General features: G+C 43.1%; 2 protein-coding genes across 2 annotated transcripts; one reads left to right on the forward strand and one right to left on the reverse strand.

Annotated features, from left to right (window-relative positions):
* Positions 1-1139: 1139 nt before the first annotated feature.
* On the reverse strand, positions 1140-2672 carry LOC127331519 (peroxidase 2-like). Its single transcript, XM_051357696.2, has 4 exons — positions 2422-2672; positions 2089-2280; positions 1834-1999; positions 1140-1745 (listed from the first exon to the last, which is right to left on the reverse strand). The coding sequence occupies exons 1-4, from the start codon at positions 2623-2625 to the stop codon at positions 1351-1353; spliced, it is 957 nt and encodes a 318-aa protein (XP_051213656.1). The 5' UTR covers positions 2626-2672; the 3' UTR covers positions 1140-1350.
* Positions 2673-16581: 13909 nt separating this feature from the next.
* On the forward strand, positions 16582-17562 carry LOC127328296 (protein FAR1-RELATED SEQUENCE 5-like). The gene has a single exon (XM_051354906.1). It carries the CDS (start codon positions 16582-16584, stop codon positions 17560-17562), a length of 981 nt encoding a protein of 326 aa, XP_051210866.1.
* The last annotated feature ends 93 nt before the right edge of the window (positions 17563-17655 follow it).

Below are 17655 nucleotides of genomic sequence, written 5' to 3' on the forward strand. Positions count from 1 at the left end.
TAACGCTTAGCTCATATCTGGCCTGATTCCAGCGAAATCGGTTGGACACCGTATAAAACACCATAAATTCTCAGAAAGCTAGCACACACAGCAGTTATGTGAATCGTAGTACATAAGTGGTCTTCTATTTTTGTGTGCATAGGTTTCGTACCATTGCAGATTGCACTTTGTGTAGCTACTGAAACAAATAAACCTATTTTGGTGCTCGGAAAATGAAAATTAAATTTTTCGTGGCTAGAATAGAAAAACTCATAAAGGCAACAACCGGCAAAGACTTTGCGATGTGTTTTGTTTTGATTTTTCGGCATTAGTGTGCAGTCCTCCAGCCGCTAAGCCGCCGAGCTGACCATCCACGATCAATGTTGGTTGCTCGGGACTTTCTAGACCACGGAGAAGAAGAAGCAGGAGAAGGAGAAGAAGGAGAAGGAGAAAAAGAAGGAGAAGGAGAAGGAGAAAGCCGCGGAGACGTAGGCTGGCCCTTCGGTCATCCACGTCTTGTCGGGCTCCTCCTCTTCGTTGGACCCCGACATCTGGAATAGCTTCAACAGCGATGAGGATACAGCTGCAAACTAGGCAGTGGCGAAGTTGTGCTCAATAATCTATCTAGTGTCAATGTTTATGAATATTTATAGTGTCAGAGTTACCGATGTTTAATCGATGTTCTATCAATGTTTAGTTAAATGTCAAAGTTTAAATTGATCAAATCACTGTTTGTAGTGTTGAATTTGAAGTGTTCAAATGCTTCCTCTTTCAATGAAATGCATCATCTTGTAATCCACTCGTGTCCTAAAATACATCGTCTTGTAAACCAAACCTTACAGAGATGATGTAAAAATAACACGTTTTGGTGATGTAAAATTCATAGGGCACTCCTTTTTAATGCCCTATTTTACATCATCTACTGAAAATTCTTTAAGAGATGACGTGCTTTTTCTACCATTGTACATGCTATATTTAAAAGTGTAACCACATCACTGTCCACCATATGTGTTTTGGTTCTCGCTTCTCACTAGCACTTAGGGTTGATTGCAATATTGACCATAGAAGAAGTAGTTCCTCTGTTTCCATCGGAGAATTATCTAGATTGGTATGATGAATTGATGATGGTACCGTCACTCGAAGTATGATTGAGACAAAGGTAAGCAATTAATTCTCCGTGCCTTCGCACGAGAATTCGTTACACATTATACACATGAGGACGCACGAGTGCAAGTATGCACGGGTACAGTACAATAAAACCACCACACATTCACGTCGTACGTATACAAGTATGCTGGTGCTGGTACGTACTGGCCGCCGAGGACCTTATTTTCTTCATGATGAAAAGCACCAGCATTGGTGACGCCGAAATTACGAGTTCACCTTGGAGCAGCTGAGCCTGATCTGGCCCTGCGTCCCCGTCTTGGGCGCGATGTTGCCCATGTTCACCATGGCCGTGGCGAAGGCGCTCCCGAACGCCGCCGGGTTTGACGCGAAGCTCCTGACGGTGTTGTCGGTGCTGCCGCCGTTGAACAGCACCTGGTCGGAGTGAAGGAGCCCCTTCTGAGAAAGGAGGTTGCTGTAATAGGCGTTGTCGAACGCGTTGGGGCTCGTCCTGTCCAGCGGCGCCAGGCTGCTGTCGCTGGAGCCGGTGGGTTGCGGGCAGTTTGCCTTAAGCGAGGTCGCGAAGGCCGTGTCAATGTTGGTATCGTTGTAGATCCTGTCCCGGAAGTTCTTGCACTGCGACTGGCCGATAGTGTGGGCGCCTGAAGTGCAGATCAATTACTCAGAAGTCAGAAGCTGGAATGTCGATCATGTCTTTGTCGAGAGAAAAGAAAGAGGTGTGTAGTGTACCTGAGAGAGCGACCATGTCTGTTACGCTGAGGCCCTTGTTGCTAAACTTGGTGGTGAGGCCCTGGAGATCGGAGGAAGGAGGAGGCAGGTCGTTTTCTGCATTTGTCTTGCTTGCGGTGGTGGAGTCCCTCCTCCCCAAAGGAACTGTCCAAGAGGGCCCTCCAAGCTGAGCGGCATGGCATGCACAGAAATTAGTTCCAAATCACAAGCGCGAGAAATTAAGCCATTGGATCGACCGCATGCCCGCGAGCTTACCGCGATCACGGAGTCACGGGCTGCGACCGCGAGGATGTCGGCGCAAGAGACGGTCTGCTTGCACACGGCCTCCACCTGAGTCTTGGCGTTGTCGATGACGTTCATGCCTCGAATGGAACCGGCGTTCGGAGCTGCCCCCTGCTCGCCGACGAAGCTCCCGGTGTCAGCCAACAGAACAGACCCGTCACAGCCCTGGTAAGAAGTTTATAAATCAAAACCTAACCATGCATGGCTCAGCTGTGTGCACATACAAGCTCTTCTTTTACAGTGCGAGCATGTGAATGTATAACAGTGAACTGAGTTGCTGGGCAACGCTAAGTGGGAGTTACTCACATCGACAAAGCAGTCGTGGAAGTGCAGCCGGACCAGCGACGCCCCCATGCGGGGCTCGCTCCTCACGGCGGCCGTCACGACCCGCCTGATAGTGGACAGGGCGTCGGGGCACGACGTGTCGTAAAACGTGGACAACAACTGCGCCGACGCCGCCGAGGCCATGGCCACGAGAACCAGTAAGCTAACAAAGGAGGTGGAAGCCATGGCTAATTAAGCACAAAACTGTGCTTCTAACTCACTTCTTTTTTGGGTTGGCTGTGGTTTGATGGAGAACAATACATCGCACTGGGCATATATATAGCCAGAGGTTTTGGCGCCACGGCTAAAACCTCCAAATTCTGTAGCCTAACTGGTACATGGATATATGCTTGCAAACATCATCGTCGATCAAGGATACCCCACAAACCAATACTATTTGCCGGTTTCGGTCGAGATGCATGGTTAGCATGCAAAGTTCTCACATATTGATTTGATTACCAGTTTAGTACAACCTATTCGTCAAACGGCCAATACCAACTCTGCATTATCCGTGCAAAAAATCAACTGCATTATTCGGTCAGTGTATGCAATATTCCATATGGTCAGTTCGATCGAGCCTTAAGATAACGATTAGGCGAAAGCATGCACGCCAGTGACATATAATATGTGCACCATCAACTGGATACACATTACATGTTTCACGTGTGGTTTGTGCTAATGCAGGCAATTTGACCCATGTATCCATTATTCATTGGCATCTGACCTGAATGGAACATTACCATATTTTCTCCTTCAAAACCTCAGTCGATTCTCAGTAGTCCATATAGTCCCATAACTAGGCAGTACCTATAGGCCACGTACGCTCCTAGGGGGGCGGCTTGGGCGAAACCTGGTCGCCTCACCTCCCCTTTCCCTGGATGACATCCCGTCGGTAGAGAAAAGTTGGGGGAGGTGAGTGAGATAAGAGCATCTCTAGTTGCGTCCCCCAAAGCGTTCCCTAAATCGCGCCGAATCGAGCGTTTGAGGGACGTCTTTTCTCCGTGCCACGTTTCGGGGACGTCGATGCTCAGTCGCGTCCTCCCAAACGAGGCCTTAATTTCTTTTTGTTAGAATATTCAAAAACATTTCCGTTTTATTAAACATAGCATACAAATAAATATGTTTGCTAAAACTGTTTTCAAACTAAAATACAACAAAATAAGAAACTAAACAAACATAATAAGTGGGGCTAGGTCAAGGCGCTGCCGCATTTGCTGATAATCTTTTGATCCTTCACAAATGCTCAACGAGATCATGCTGAAGTTGCTCGTGAACATTGCTGTCACGGATCTCTGCGTGCATGGCGAGGAAATCAGCAGAATCAGCAGACACGTCATGATCAACCTCCACAAGAGGGTCCTGACACTTACAGGGACCAACATGTGTCCTGGCCCGATTCCTGCGGTCATCCTCGATGATCATGTTGTGCATGATCACACAATCATGCATCAACTACCACATTTGGTCGTGAGACCAGGTTAGAGCAGGGTACCGAACAATAGAAAATTGAGTTTGAAGCACACAAATGCCCGCTCGACATCCTTCCTGCAAGCCTCCTATCGCGAAGCGAAGTGGCAATTCTTCTGGCCTGATGGAGCCAGGATTGTTTTGACAAAAGTCACCCATTTTGGATATATACCATCAGCTAGATAATAACGTTTGGTATATTGGTGGCCATTGATCTCATAGTTGCATGGTTGAGCATGGCGTTCCACTAGTTTGCTGAACACTGGAGACCGCTGTAACACGTTGATGTCATTGTGTGATCCCGCCATGCCAAAAAAAATACTAAATCCATAGGTGATAATTTTCCACAACTTCAAGCACCACACTGCAATATTCATGACGCCCTTGTATATACCTTGTCAAGCAAATGGGAAGTTCTTCCACGACCAGTGCATATAATCGATGCTTCCAAACATCTCAGGGAAACCTCTCGCTGCATTTTGGACCATGATCCTTGCAGTCTCTTCTTCAGTTGGCCCTCTCAAGTAGTATTTGCCAAACTTTCCCACCACAGCTCAGTAAAACTTGTAGATGCATTCAATGGAAGTAGACTCACTCATGCGAAGGTAGTCGCCCTATGTATCGGCAGGTGCTCCATATGCAAGCATCCTCATGGCGGTGGTGCACTTCTGAATCGACGAGAACCCGACAATTCTCATCCTATACCGGCGCCGAAAATTGTCGGCCCATGTTGTTTCATCTGCGAAGTGATCGTTATGCAGCATGGTATGCCCCTCCATCCTCTGCAGGGGCTTCGACTTCTTTCTTCCCGCCTTTGAACCTCCGCGGCGTGGCCTCTTCCTCTTCTCCGCCTCGGCGTCAAGCATGTTTTGGAGGGACGCGATGATCGACAAATGCTCCCGAATATCATCGTCGAAGGCTTGCTCTTCCTCCATCATTTGGACAATCATCTCGTCGTCACTATCCATGTCTGAACCAAAAAAAAAACGGTTAAAATTCATCCGCGGCAGAGGAGGCAATGAACAGCCACCTGTCGCGCCTACCAGACAAGGCGCCGGACACCTTCTGTGCGCTGAGGAGGGGCAGATTTGCGGCGTGTTCTGGGATGCGTTGGCGAAGCAACGATGGCGAAAAGGACGACGAGGGAGCCAGCCGTCATGACTATGCCAGACTCAGGAGAGATTGGCCGTCGAGACGGCCGGCAAATCGAGCAGCGGCGGAGGGTTGGGAGGCGCGGGATGGGAGGTGCGACGAGAAATAAAAGGCGGGAATCAACCATTCTGAATTTGGTCGCCGGCCGGTGTGCGCCCGCCTCGCTTCTCACTCTGTCCGGCGCGCCCGGAGCGTCCCCTGTGGAGCGGGGACGGCCTCGGGGCGCTGGACACCATATTGGGCCGCGTCGGGCGGAAGGAGGCTTTGAGGCGCGCCTGGGGCTGAAAAAATGTCTGACGCGCTCCAAAATCCTTTGAGGGACGACTGGAGATGCTCTAAATCATCCTCAGCCGATGACGTGGCAGGCTCACATCCCTAGGAAAAAAAGTCAAAATTTTGCTGAAATTCGCAAAATTGACTGATATCGACAAAGGGCGAGAATATGTAATCTCGACCGAAAATATCGCATCAATTTGAATTCAGCCAAGATATTGCAGTTTAATAAGAGATAGAGCATGTTTCCAACATATAATTTGTTGTACTGCGGTGGTTGAAGGCCTACCAATGGTAGGTAGGTTACGAGTTCGTTTCCACACCACATAATTATACTTTTCAAAATAATTTAAATGCTAGACTTTGAATCTGCCCAAAATATTTGAAAATTTTCCATGAAACTTTATTAATTTCTCGAAATTCCCGAATCTCTGTTAGGTGCGAAAAAATATATAATCAAAATGTTAAACCCTGCTTGTCCCTAGTGTGATGTTTGTCCCTAGAGTTGCGTTGGGGCTTATCCAAGCATATCTAGCTAATGTTCATGTCTACTACTGAGTAATTCCTCCACTCAATCCAGACTCTGGAAATAAACTGACAAGTGAAAAACAGATGCTCCCAATCCTCAAGCACATGCTAGTGACATAAGACAAAATCATTGTCATTAGTTACCTTCCACTGTCTCCTAATTATCATATCATTTGTGTTAATCCTGTCATGGATAATCAATCATGTAAAGAACTTGTGCTTGGACATACACTTGGACTGCCAAACCATTCTGGAAGGGAGGTGATTTTGTATTGAGATGAATTGTTGCTTGTACTAGAAGAATAAGTTCCTTTATTTAATTGATAACACCAACTATCACTTCCCTCTCTCAAAGATGTACCAGTCGGCAAATCTTGGAGTGCATTATACTCAGCAAAAGCTTCAACAGACAAGGGCAAATGTAAAGCCTCATGAGCAGCTGCCAAATTGAGAAATTCCTTAACATAAATTAATTTGTCCTTGGCATCGGAATAAAGACGAGGGTACATTGTAGACAACAAATCCTGATGCCACTTATCATCCTAGAATAAAACAGATGATCCAGAAACCACCTTGCAAACGGTCATATTCCTCCATATGTCCACCAAACCAAGCACACCTCCCCACCAAAAGGACCCAGACATAGTGACAACATGAGGAACTGTGTCATCATAGTAAGCATCCCTGACCGGCTTAACCCAGGGCACACCAGCATTATTATAGAACTTATCCATATGTTTCAGTAGCAATGCCGCCTAGTTATGGTGAGGATCACTCTGGACAAGAGTGATTAAGTCAAAGTATAACACTAGAAGTCCAAATATTTTGTCATGTCATGATGTCCAACCTTCCACCTTTTTGAAATGCGTAACATGGGTCTTCAAGGCAGTGAAGATAGGGAATAAATGGCTTGTAAGGAATGGTAAGTTCATCAAGTTTTGGGAGGATATCTAGTTTGGAAATTCTCCTTCAGCTACCCTGTCTTGGCGAATTTATTTTGTAACGAACCAGCAGAAAAAATAATAGAGAAACTTTGGGACAGTACACAAATTAGGGGTGCTTTCAAAAGAACTTCCACTTAAAACATGATAATTCAGTGCTAGGAAATTTTTGAAATAACTAGTAGCATCACATTTCTATGATAGGGAAAACCAGCTTATCTGGCAATAATATTCAAAATGTGTTCACCCAGCTAGTTCTATGCATGCAATAGTTATTTATAGAGGAATCCGACAAATCCATTTACCTGTTGTGCGGAAATTAAATGTTCAACCCAAGCTTCAGGTTTTTCTATTGACTTATCAAATAATAAGATCATGCACAGATACTAGGGATAATATGAGAGCTAAGGGTATTCCAAAACCTCTAGATTGTGAGCTCTATAATGAAATAAAAAAAGTACATCAAACAACTCTTGTTTGAATGTATAATTGCTTGGCTACTTTCAGAAGTCCTATTTGAATGTACATCAAATCTACTCTCTTTGAAGTTTTTGACAATCAATTCGCAAACTTTGAATATGTCGCATCTAAGTGGCTTCGTGATAAAAGAGGTGTGTGTGGAATAATAGGAATAATACAGTCTTCAACAAGGTTATTTGGATTAACATGAAAAAGGTGTGGCGTATGATTTCAACCTATGTGAAAACGGAAGGTCCCTTCAAAGAGCTGGAGGGTGTAAATTTTAGCCACTTCATGAACCTAAACATCTACAAGCTGAAAAAACCTCCAAGTCTTCCAGCAGGCTAACATGGACCGGATTCAAGTGGATTTTCACTTGGAAAACGTCTGCTGAAGGTGCGGGGCATTGGACACGGCCGCTATGTGATGTTCGAATACTTGAAGGCGCACCCTGAATATGACCCTTCGATCCATGTGGTGTTGTAGCTGAGCTGTCCGGTGATGAACTGTTTGAAGCCTCGTGTGATAGAGCTTTTGAATGGTCCTGGTAGTGATTTTAAGATCGGCATGTGATCTGTTGTGGTCTAGTTCTATAATAGACTTTGAGCCGAGGGCAAGGATTTTGTTACCGAGTGAAATGTCACGGTTGCTGGTAACCAATATTCCTAGCCCCTCCACCAAATGAGTTTATCATGCAAAACAATCTTAATTAGTGCCTTCGAATATGGTTTAAATTTGGAATGATTGGTTAGTCTAGCCTAAAATACATGTGTTCCTCCTCTGCTATAGTTGTTCAAAATGTAAGCAAATTAATATATGATTTAACTCGAATAAATAATTGATAGATCGTGACTACAGAAACAACAAGCAAACTAATTATGCAGATTAGTAGAGTAGATTGATAAATCACATCTAGACAAGATAAACCGATCACATCTACTAGAAATAGAAATACCAGAACTAGAAATTCTAGTGAAGACTAAAACAGAAAAGGCAGGAACACATACACAGTGCAGCGTTGGTGTTGGCCGCGACAACGACAATGGCAGCAACAACGGGGTTGTCACCCATGTTAAAGGTGTCAAAGAGGTCAATGACGTCGGGGAAGAAGTCGTCATTCGGGAACTCGTTGTCGGACGATGTCGTGCAGTCAGTCGTGCACAAGCACTGCCCAAAAACCTGATCGCCCCTCACCCATACATGTCTACGAGAGGCGTAGTTCCGGAGGAATACTATCCCGTAGTCGGTGCAAGCTGAACGAGGGGATGATGAAGATGATGACGGCGACGCAAGGTCCTGGAAAGAGGCAGACGCATATGTGTCTCGTGTAGGATAGGGTTTTCTTCCACTCTTATATAGTGCGGTTCGGGAAGATCGTGGGTGCAACCCATATCCGAGTCGGCACAGCCACAATCCAGAAAAACCGTAACAAAATGGTAATGTTAACGCGTCCGTTAATGGCTCGTAATTAATATGCATTTTTTTCTAGAATCTGGTCAGGTATATGACCGGTTATCTCTGGTAACCATGGTTACTCGAAATCTTGGACCCTCCCAGATTTTCTGCTTCTTATCGGTACCCAAATCCTTGCTTGATGGCATCTATCTTCGGTGACGAGGTAGTTTTAGTAGATATAGTTCGTTTTACTTTCATAACTACTTTTTATGTTATAAAAGATTATCGTTTCTTTTCGAAGTAAAATAGAGCTAGAGATCTCCCTTTTCATGTAAGAATTTCTTTAGCTGCAACCATGGTGCAAAGCTAATGGAGCCGGTCACCGGTCGAAGTATTTTATGTAGTCGATGTATCCTTCCCGTGTTTAATTCGGTAGGATGCGTGTACTTCCCTCTTCCTCCAGGTTCTTAGGTCTATTTGGATTGAGCAGAACAATGGGATTTTCTACAACAAATCAAGACCAGAGGCTCTTCTTCTTGACACGATCGTCGAGGAAGCAAATAGGTGGCAACTAGTGGGCTTTTTGTGAGGAGTTCCTCTATTTTTATTTTGCTTCGGCCTCCTGTGTTGTAAGTGTGGAGCTTGTATTTGATTCCTTCTCTATCTGTAAAAAAAAGTTATTTGCACCTTCCTAAAGAGGTTGAAAACTGTTTTTTTTTCTGGCTGTATAGGCTGATACTATGTTTCTGTGGTGAAACTTGAAAGGTGTGTTGTGGTGGCAAACTCTGCAATACTTCTGTTTTTATTGATAGTAAACAAGGCCAATCCTTTTATCAAGAAAAAAATGGAAGTCAAACCCTTGTTTATAACAGCTTGCACTTCCTTTTTCTCGCTAGTCAACGCAATTGATTCTCTCCATGCCCTTGTTCGTTTTTCGTTCTTTTGATTGTCGCGTTTATAACAGCCTGCACTTCCTTTTTCTCGCTAGTCGACGCAAGGTTAAAAATGTTTCTTTTCAGGCTATTTTGTGGTGGCGAACTCTGCAACATTTCTGTTTCAATTAAAAGAAAATCAGGGCAACCCTTTCATGAAGAAAAAAAATGCATGTCGACCCATGATTTGAGATTTTTTTCGATAAATGATGCTTTATTACTTTAATAAGCAATTACATCCAGCCTCTGCATAATCAGGATGCACACAGCCGTTTTGTTGTCTCAAGTCCAAAAGGATAAATAATAAAAACTAGGCGAGATACATATCGGAACGATGAATCATATAACGCCTAAAGTGTAGGTGGGGCATCTATCCGTAGACTATGCTGCCACCCATGTAGGGAAAAAGTATCCCTCGCCGTAGCCTCCAACTGTGTACAGACCTCCGTACATAGTTGTCGGTTCTCCACTCGCTGTAGAGGTAACCATGAACGGAGAATACCTGTACATCTGTAGATGACCTGCAACAAAGAACAATTTTTGTCATTAAAGATCTTGTCATTTCTACATAGCCAAAGCGCCCAGATAACTGCTAGCGCCCCCACCCTAAGAAGCAACTTAAACCTTGAATCTATACCATGAAGCCAACTGCCAAAGACATTGGCGATACTAGTCGGAGGATACAAGGTAGACGCTACTTGGATGACAGACCATATAGATCTCGCGAACTGGACTGGAAGAATAAGTGTTTGATTGTTTCGTCCTGATGACAAAAAACACACCGTGTACTTCCATGCCAATTCCGCTTAACAAGATTGTCTTTGGTGAGAATAACCCCACGACGAAGATACCATCCAAAAAATTTAATTTTTAATGGTATCTTCATCTTCCAAATCTTCTTATTGTTTTCAACTGGTAAGTCAGACAGAAGGATCGCATTGTAGAAAGATTTTACGGAAAAGGTACCATCTACATGAAGGTTCCATCTAAATTCGTCTGGTTCAGGTGATAAATGAATATCTCTGAGCCGTTGAATTAGGGTATTCCATGCCACAAGTCTTTGTCCAAGTAAAACCCGTCTGAACGTCACATTCGGAGGTGAGGAAGCCATTATAGTAGCAATGGTATCACCTTGGCGACGAGCAATCCTATACAGAGCAGGATACTGTTCACTTAAGGGTGCATTGTCTAGCCAATCATCTTCCCAGAACCGTATCTGTGCTCCATTCCTGATTGAGAAAGTACCATGGTGAAAGAAAACATTTTTTGTCGCCATAAGACCAGCCCAGAAGTGAGAATCCCCAGGTTTCCAAACTACTTGGGATAATGTCTTCGAACCGATATACTTTCTCTGAAGAATAGTTTGCCAAGTCCCATCCTCAGTAAGTAGCTTAAACAGCCATTTACCCAGAAGAGCTGAATTCTTGACCTCCAGGTCATGAACTCCAAGCCCTCCTTGATCTTTGGGACTACAAACTATACTCCACTTAACCAGTCGATATTTCTTTTTCTCGTTGTCCCCTTGCCAAAAGAATCTGGATCGATAGTAATCGAGTTTATGCAGAATTCCTATCGGTAGGATGAAGAATGATAACATATATAGTACCATATTTGTGAGTACCAAATTAATGAGTACCAATCTTCCTCCCAGGGACAACAATTTACCTTTCCAACTACTAAGGCGTTTTTGTAATCTTTCTTCCACTAATTTCCATTCCGCGATTGTAAGTCTCCGATAATGAATCGGAATACCCAAATAACGAATAGGAAATTGGCCTTGCCCGCAACCAAACAACTCTGTATACAGAGCCGTATCGTTTTGGGCATCACCGAAACAGAACAATTCGCTTTTATGGAAATTGATTTTCAATCCTGACAACTGCTCAAAAGCCGCCAAAATTAATTTCAGATTTTGAGCTTTTTCAAGATCATGATCCATAAACAGAATTGTATCGTCGGCATATTGAAGTATAGATAAACCACCATCAACCAGATGTGGAATCACTCCTTCAATCTGGCCATCAGCCTTGGCCCGCTCTATGAGTATAGCCAGCATATCCGCTACAATGTTAAACAACATCAGTGATAACGGATCCCCTTGGCGTAACCCTTTTCGTGTTTGGAAATAGTGGCCGGTGTCATCATTAACCCGGATTGCAACACTACCTCCATACACAAAATCATTTATTAGAGCGCGCCACTCTGGAGAAAAACCTTTCATCCTGAGTGTTTGCTGTAGGAAAGACCACTTAACTTTATCATACGCATTTTCAAAATCTAGTTTTAGAATAACCCCATGTAATTTCTTAGAATGCATCTCATGTACCGTCTCATGCAAGACCGCCACTACATCAAGGATGTTCCTTCCTTGCATAAAGGCTGTCTGTGATGGTTGGACAACATGATCCGCAACCGTATTAAGTCTAATGGTGGCCACTTTCGTGAAAATCTTGAAACTTACATTTAAGAGGCAAATAGGTCTATATTGTTGAATCCTTTCTGCCTCATTAACTTTCGGTAACAAGATTACTTCACCAAAATTTAGACGAAATAATTCTAGTTGTCCAATATGTAGGTCACTGAACAAATCTAGAAGGTCCGATTTAATCGTATCCCAGAAAGTTTGATAAAACTCCGCTGGAAAACCACCAGGACCCGGTGCTTTGTTGCATTCCATTTGGAAAATTGCCTTCTGAACCTCTTCCTCAGTATAAGGTGCGGTTAGTAGACCATTTTCTTCCATAGAAACTTGGGGTATATCGTCCGTTAAGTCCTCATTAAGAGAGAAGGTGCTTTCCTCCGGAGGACCAAACAGACCTTTTATAATAATTAGTAATGTAAGATTTGAGTTGCTCATGGCCTTCAATCAACCCTTTATCTTGAATAAGAGAATGAATACGTTTTTTTCGATGTCTCCCATTGGCTAAGCCATGGAAATATCGCGTATTTGAATCTCCTTCCAATATGAATTGAGCTTTGGAACGTTGATACCATTTGAGTTCCTCCTCGCGAAGAAGACTCGCCATCTGCGTATTTGATTGATTTTTAAGTTCAATCTCTTGCGTAGACAACGGTCTAACCTCCGCAACAGCCTCAAGCTCATCAATTACATTTGATAAGCGAGCCTTCTCTTTTTTAAGGATACCGGACGTATGGGCAGCCCAACCAGAGAGATGTTTGCGCATTCTCCGCATCTTATTATTCCATCTCAAAATTGGAGTGCTGCCCCCGACCGGTCTCTCCCAAACCTTCTTAACCATATCATGAAATCCCTCTCGATGTAGCCAGCCAAGTTCAAATTTGAACAGCCGTTTACAAACAGGACGGGGATTCCCAGTGGCTAGGAGGATGGGAGCATGGTCAGACAGTTTTTCAATACGTTCTAGTGCACGCACTGATACCATAGGGTATTTATTTTCCCATTCGGTATCCATCAACACGCGATCTAGTTTCTCGTATGTGGGTTCAGGCAAGCTGTTGGCCCTAGTAAACTGTCGACCGGACATAAACACCTCTCTTAAGTCAAGGCTATCAATGAGGGAGTGGCGTTTTGGAACCCGGGAGCATATGCTCCCGGTTTTTAAACTTCATTTTAAATGCACTTTTAAAATGTTGAAAAATTTGAACATAAAATTTAGTGGATACATCTTAAAATTCTAAACGTTCAAAAAGTAGTTTCGCAGAAAATCGACATTTTGAGTGTCATCTGTAAAAAAGACAAATGTTTGTGTAAAAAAAGGTTGTGTAGGAGACGTTTTATTTGTCTTTTGTACACAAGTCACAAAAAATGTAGGTTTTTCGCAAGACTTGATGTGCGCACGTAAAATGTTGATACGTAAGTGAGAAATTTTTTGTTTGATTTTTTTGAACATTTCAAAATGTTTTTCCGGTAGCAGGAGCATATGCTCCCATGTGCCGAATTGAATTTCCCTATCAATGACAGCATTGAACAAGAAAGGCCAATGTCCATCGAAACGGCCTTTACTTTTCTCGTGGGGAAATCTCATCAAAATTAAAATCGCCTCCGATTAAAATCGGATAAGGATTATCTTTTGTAAGATTTACCAACTCACGTAAAAAGTCAGCCTTAAAAGCATCCTGGGCGGCACCATACACAGCAACCAGACTCCACGTGAAACCGTCTGCTTTATTCTGAATGTCGAGCTTAATGTGATACTATCCATCAGAACTAGCTAAGACAGTCATGGTGTCTATACGGACGCCAAGTAAAATGCCACCGGACCTACCACGAGGCGGGCGAGAAAACCACTGAAAGTTAACCCCGCCTGACAGTCGGTCGAGAAAACTTTGTGTGAAATTTCGCCTACCCGTCTCCGATATAGCAATGAAATCTAAATCATAATCTCTACAACCATCGGCAATGTGGGAATGTTTAGCCAAGTCACCAAGACCTCTGCTATTCCGAAACATGACATTCATCGAGAAACTATTTTAGATTTAGTATTCTTGCTATATCTACGAGATTTCTTTCCAGCCGACGATCGGGAACCACGTTCAGAAGCTTGTAGATCAAAACTAAGCTCCACGTGTTCTAAATCGACTTCTGAAATATTACCAATAATAGCCGAGAGAAGCTGACCATCTAGGATGCCATCCTCTTCCTCATTGTCTACTACTGTTGTTTCATGCCCAGTGGAAACATTCGGAACAACCGTTAGACGGTCAAGCTCCGTCTGTCTCAACACATTGACCGAAACTGAAATCTCATCAGACCTATTACCCATATTAACTCCTATGCTACTCATGATTTGAGATAAAGGGAAGCAATTGAGATAAAGGTTATGATCGTTTCTTTTCGAAGTGAAATAGAGCTAGAGATCTCCCTTTTCATGTAAGAATTTCTTTTTTGAGCGATTGCAAGTGAAATAGTGTGCAAAGCCGAGCTGCAACGTGGTGCAAAGCTAATGGGGCCGGTCACCGGTTGAAGTATTTTAGTTTCAATTAAAAGAAAATCAGGGCAACCCTTTCGTGAAGAAAAAAAATGCATGTCGACCCATGATTTGAGATAAAGGGAAGCAATTGATTTTGGACGTGGCTACAGAGTGCTATAGCACCGTATTGTCTTAGGGAGTGACCCCCCTGTCCGACCTCACTTTTTTCCGGATTTGGGTGTGGTCCCCGCAACCTTTCCAAAAAAGGAAAGTTTCTTTCCTGTTTGGTTCTGGGCTCACGTGCCGCCGGATTTTTTGACTAGCCCACCACAACAGGACGAGAAAATCTGGGACCAGGAGAATACAGACAACTAAAACTACATTTAAAGCCCAGATCAGATCCAGAACACAAAAACAAATGGTCGGAGCCCAGGCACGAGTTCTACCTCTCCCTCTCGTCCACCGTTTCTTCCTCCAGCCGCCAGGGCAGAGCCCAGTTCTTCCCCAATCTCCATGGATGCAGAACTGAAGAACAACTGAAGAAAAGTACATCTGAAGACCAGATCTGCAGAACAACTCTCTGGAAAACAAGAAGCAAAGAGGTAAACAGACTCTAACTTCACCCCTGCCCCTCTTCCTCCAATTTCCCAATGATATGATGTTGCCAACAAGAAATTACATCTGGATCTCAATCTAGAACTTTGAACATCTACAACTTTGAACATCTTGCATGAACTTTCAATGGAACATTAGGCCCCAGATCATGGAGATTCAACAAAAAACACAGGAGATGCAGATTTCGAAAAAAATACATGCAAAAGTAAAAAAGAGGACAAGCTGAGGCAAGGACAACATAAAAGGGAAGAGATGTAGGAAACCATGCATATAAACACATGTCATCTCCATGATTCATAGTAGGTATAGCATATAGATCCAGAAACAAGACATGTAGAATAGTTGGTGCCCATATCTAGATGAGAAATAGTTTCTGAAAAATGCAGGCTTTGTATGAGAAACTGCATTTTCAGTTGAATCCATCAGAAAACAGTTTCTGCTTGAGAACATGTAGTTTCCTTGCTGGAAAAACACCAAAATCATCATGAAAAATCTTCTCTTGAATCCATTAGAACCATAGCATCAAGAAAAACTTGTAGGGAACTACAGCAAGTTGTCCATCTTGAGATTTCCTGTGTAGTTAAATGAAAAAAAAATATAAGTACATGCATTAACATCAGTAGAGCTTGTTAGTTTCTTTCCCAAGGTTTATTGACACTAAAACTAAATCAGGTTTCTTTTTTGTACTAGAAGAGTTATTTTCTTTGTGTAAACCCTTCCCCTGCGCTGATTATTTATGGTCAATTCGTGTGCAGCGGCGCTATTGATCCAAGGATCAGTTCAAGTTTACAGCCGCAAGGTGGAGTACCTCTACTCATTGGTGCTACATGTGCTGAAATTTCTCTCGCGAAATAAGTAAGGATATGTCATGCTTCAAATGTGCCTCAAACTGCCAGACAGTGAAACCATTTGCAGTAAAAAAAATGTACAGTAGACTTCATAATGAGCAAGTCAGTACTACATGCCTGTTTTTCTGTGTTAGATGTATAAATTTTTAGTTTCCATTCATACAGAAGCACAGAATGATGAGGAAGCCAGTAACAAGTACTAGATGCTTTGTTGTTTTCTATGTAAAAAACATGATATTAGTTAGCAGTATGTGATTGTATAAAAAATGAACTAACAGTATGAGATTTTTCAACCAAAAGGTGATAGCAGTAGCACATGGAAAAACATAATCAAACTAAGTGAAGAACAGCACAACTACTGTCATATGACCTCAAATGTTGTGTTTAAAATACATTCCTGCAAGAAAATGCTAACATCTTAGTCCCTACTGTCAGGTTATGGATCCAGAGTATGCTCCTGGAGTGCTAGATCTGAATGAGCCAGTACCTGAGGATGACAGTGTGTTTGACGATTTGCAAAAAGAACATACACCACTGGACAACACAAGAACCGCAAGCAATGCAGATGTAACAAGAAGTTCTGAACAAAACAAGCATGCTAGTGGTAGCAACATTGGTGCAAGTTCTGGACAGAGCAAGCATGCTAGTGGTAGCAACATGGGTGCATCCGCTGGCACAGACCCTATCTACTGATGATTCAGGAGGTGACGACGATGATGAAGTCCAATCAACTCCAGTAAGCCAAACTGAAGTGCAAACACCATATCCTGGCATGATTTTCGATTCATGGGATGAAGCAAAGATGCATTACAACAGATATGCTAAGAAGCTTGGATTCTCCATCAAGTGTAGTACATCCAAGATCTCAACAATTGATGGTCAGAAGGACAAACAGATGTTCGTTTGCAACAAGAATGGCAAAAATGAGGACATAAACATGCAAGAGGCGGCACCGGTTAGGCAGCGGAACAAAAGCATCACTAAGAAAACTGAATGCAAGGCTAGGCTAAGGATCAAAAGGAAAGGTAAAAAGTGGCATGTAACATATTTCGTTGAAGAGCACAATCACAGTATGATAAAGAAGTTTTCTTTGAAGAAATATTTAAGGTCTCACAAAGGAATTCCTAAGGAAGAAAGGGATTTTGTCAAGCTCTTGCATAAGGTGAATCTGTCTTCTGGAAGGGTAATGAGGATCATGGGAGAAGTCTATGGTGGTCTGGCCAATGTACCCTATGATGCCAAGTCTGTTAGCAATTTCATGGCTACCATTAATGAAGATCAAACACACAAAGACATGCCAAAGCTGCTTTCTCACTTTGCAAAGATTAAAAAGGAAGACCCAGATTTCTACTTCAACTTGCATACAGATCATGCTGATAAGGTTGACCGCATATTTTGGGTGGATGGGCCAGCAATAGCTGCATACAAGAACTACAACGATTGTGTCTCATTTGACACCACGTACATGATGAACATGTATAATATGCCATTTGCGCCGTTCATTGGGATCAATAGGTACTGTCAGAGCATCCAGCTAGGTTGTGGTTTCCTTAAAAATGAAAATGTGGAGAGTTTTGAGTGGCTCTTTCAAGAGTTTCTTGAAGCAATGGGCGGCCTCTAGCCCCAAAACTTCATTACTGATCAAGATGCAGCAATGAGATCTGCAATTCTCGCTGTGTTTCCAAATTGTTGGCACAGAAACTGTAGGTGGCAC

Source organism: Lolium perenne, chromosome 2, assembly GCF_019359855.2.
Source record: "Lolium perenne isolate Kyuss_39 chromosome 2, Kyuss_2.0, whole genome shotgun sequence".
NCBI classification, from domain to species: Eukaryota; Viridiplantae; Streptophyta; class Magnoliopsida; order Poales; family Poaceae; genus Lolium; species Lolium perenne.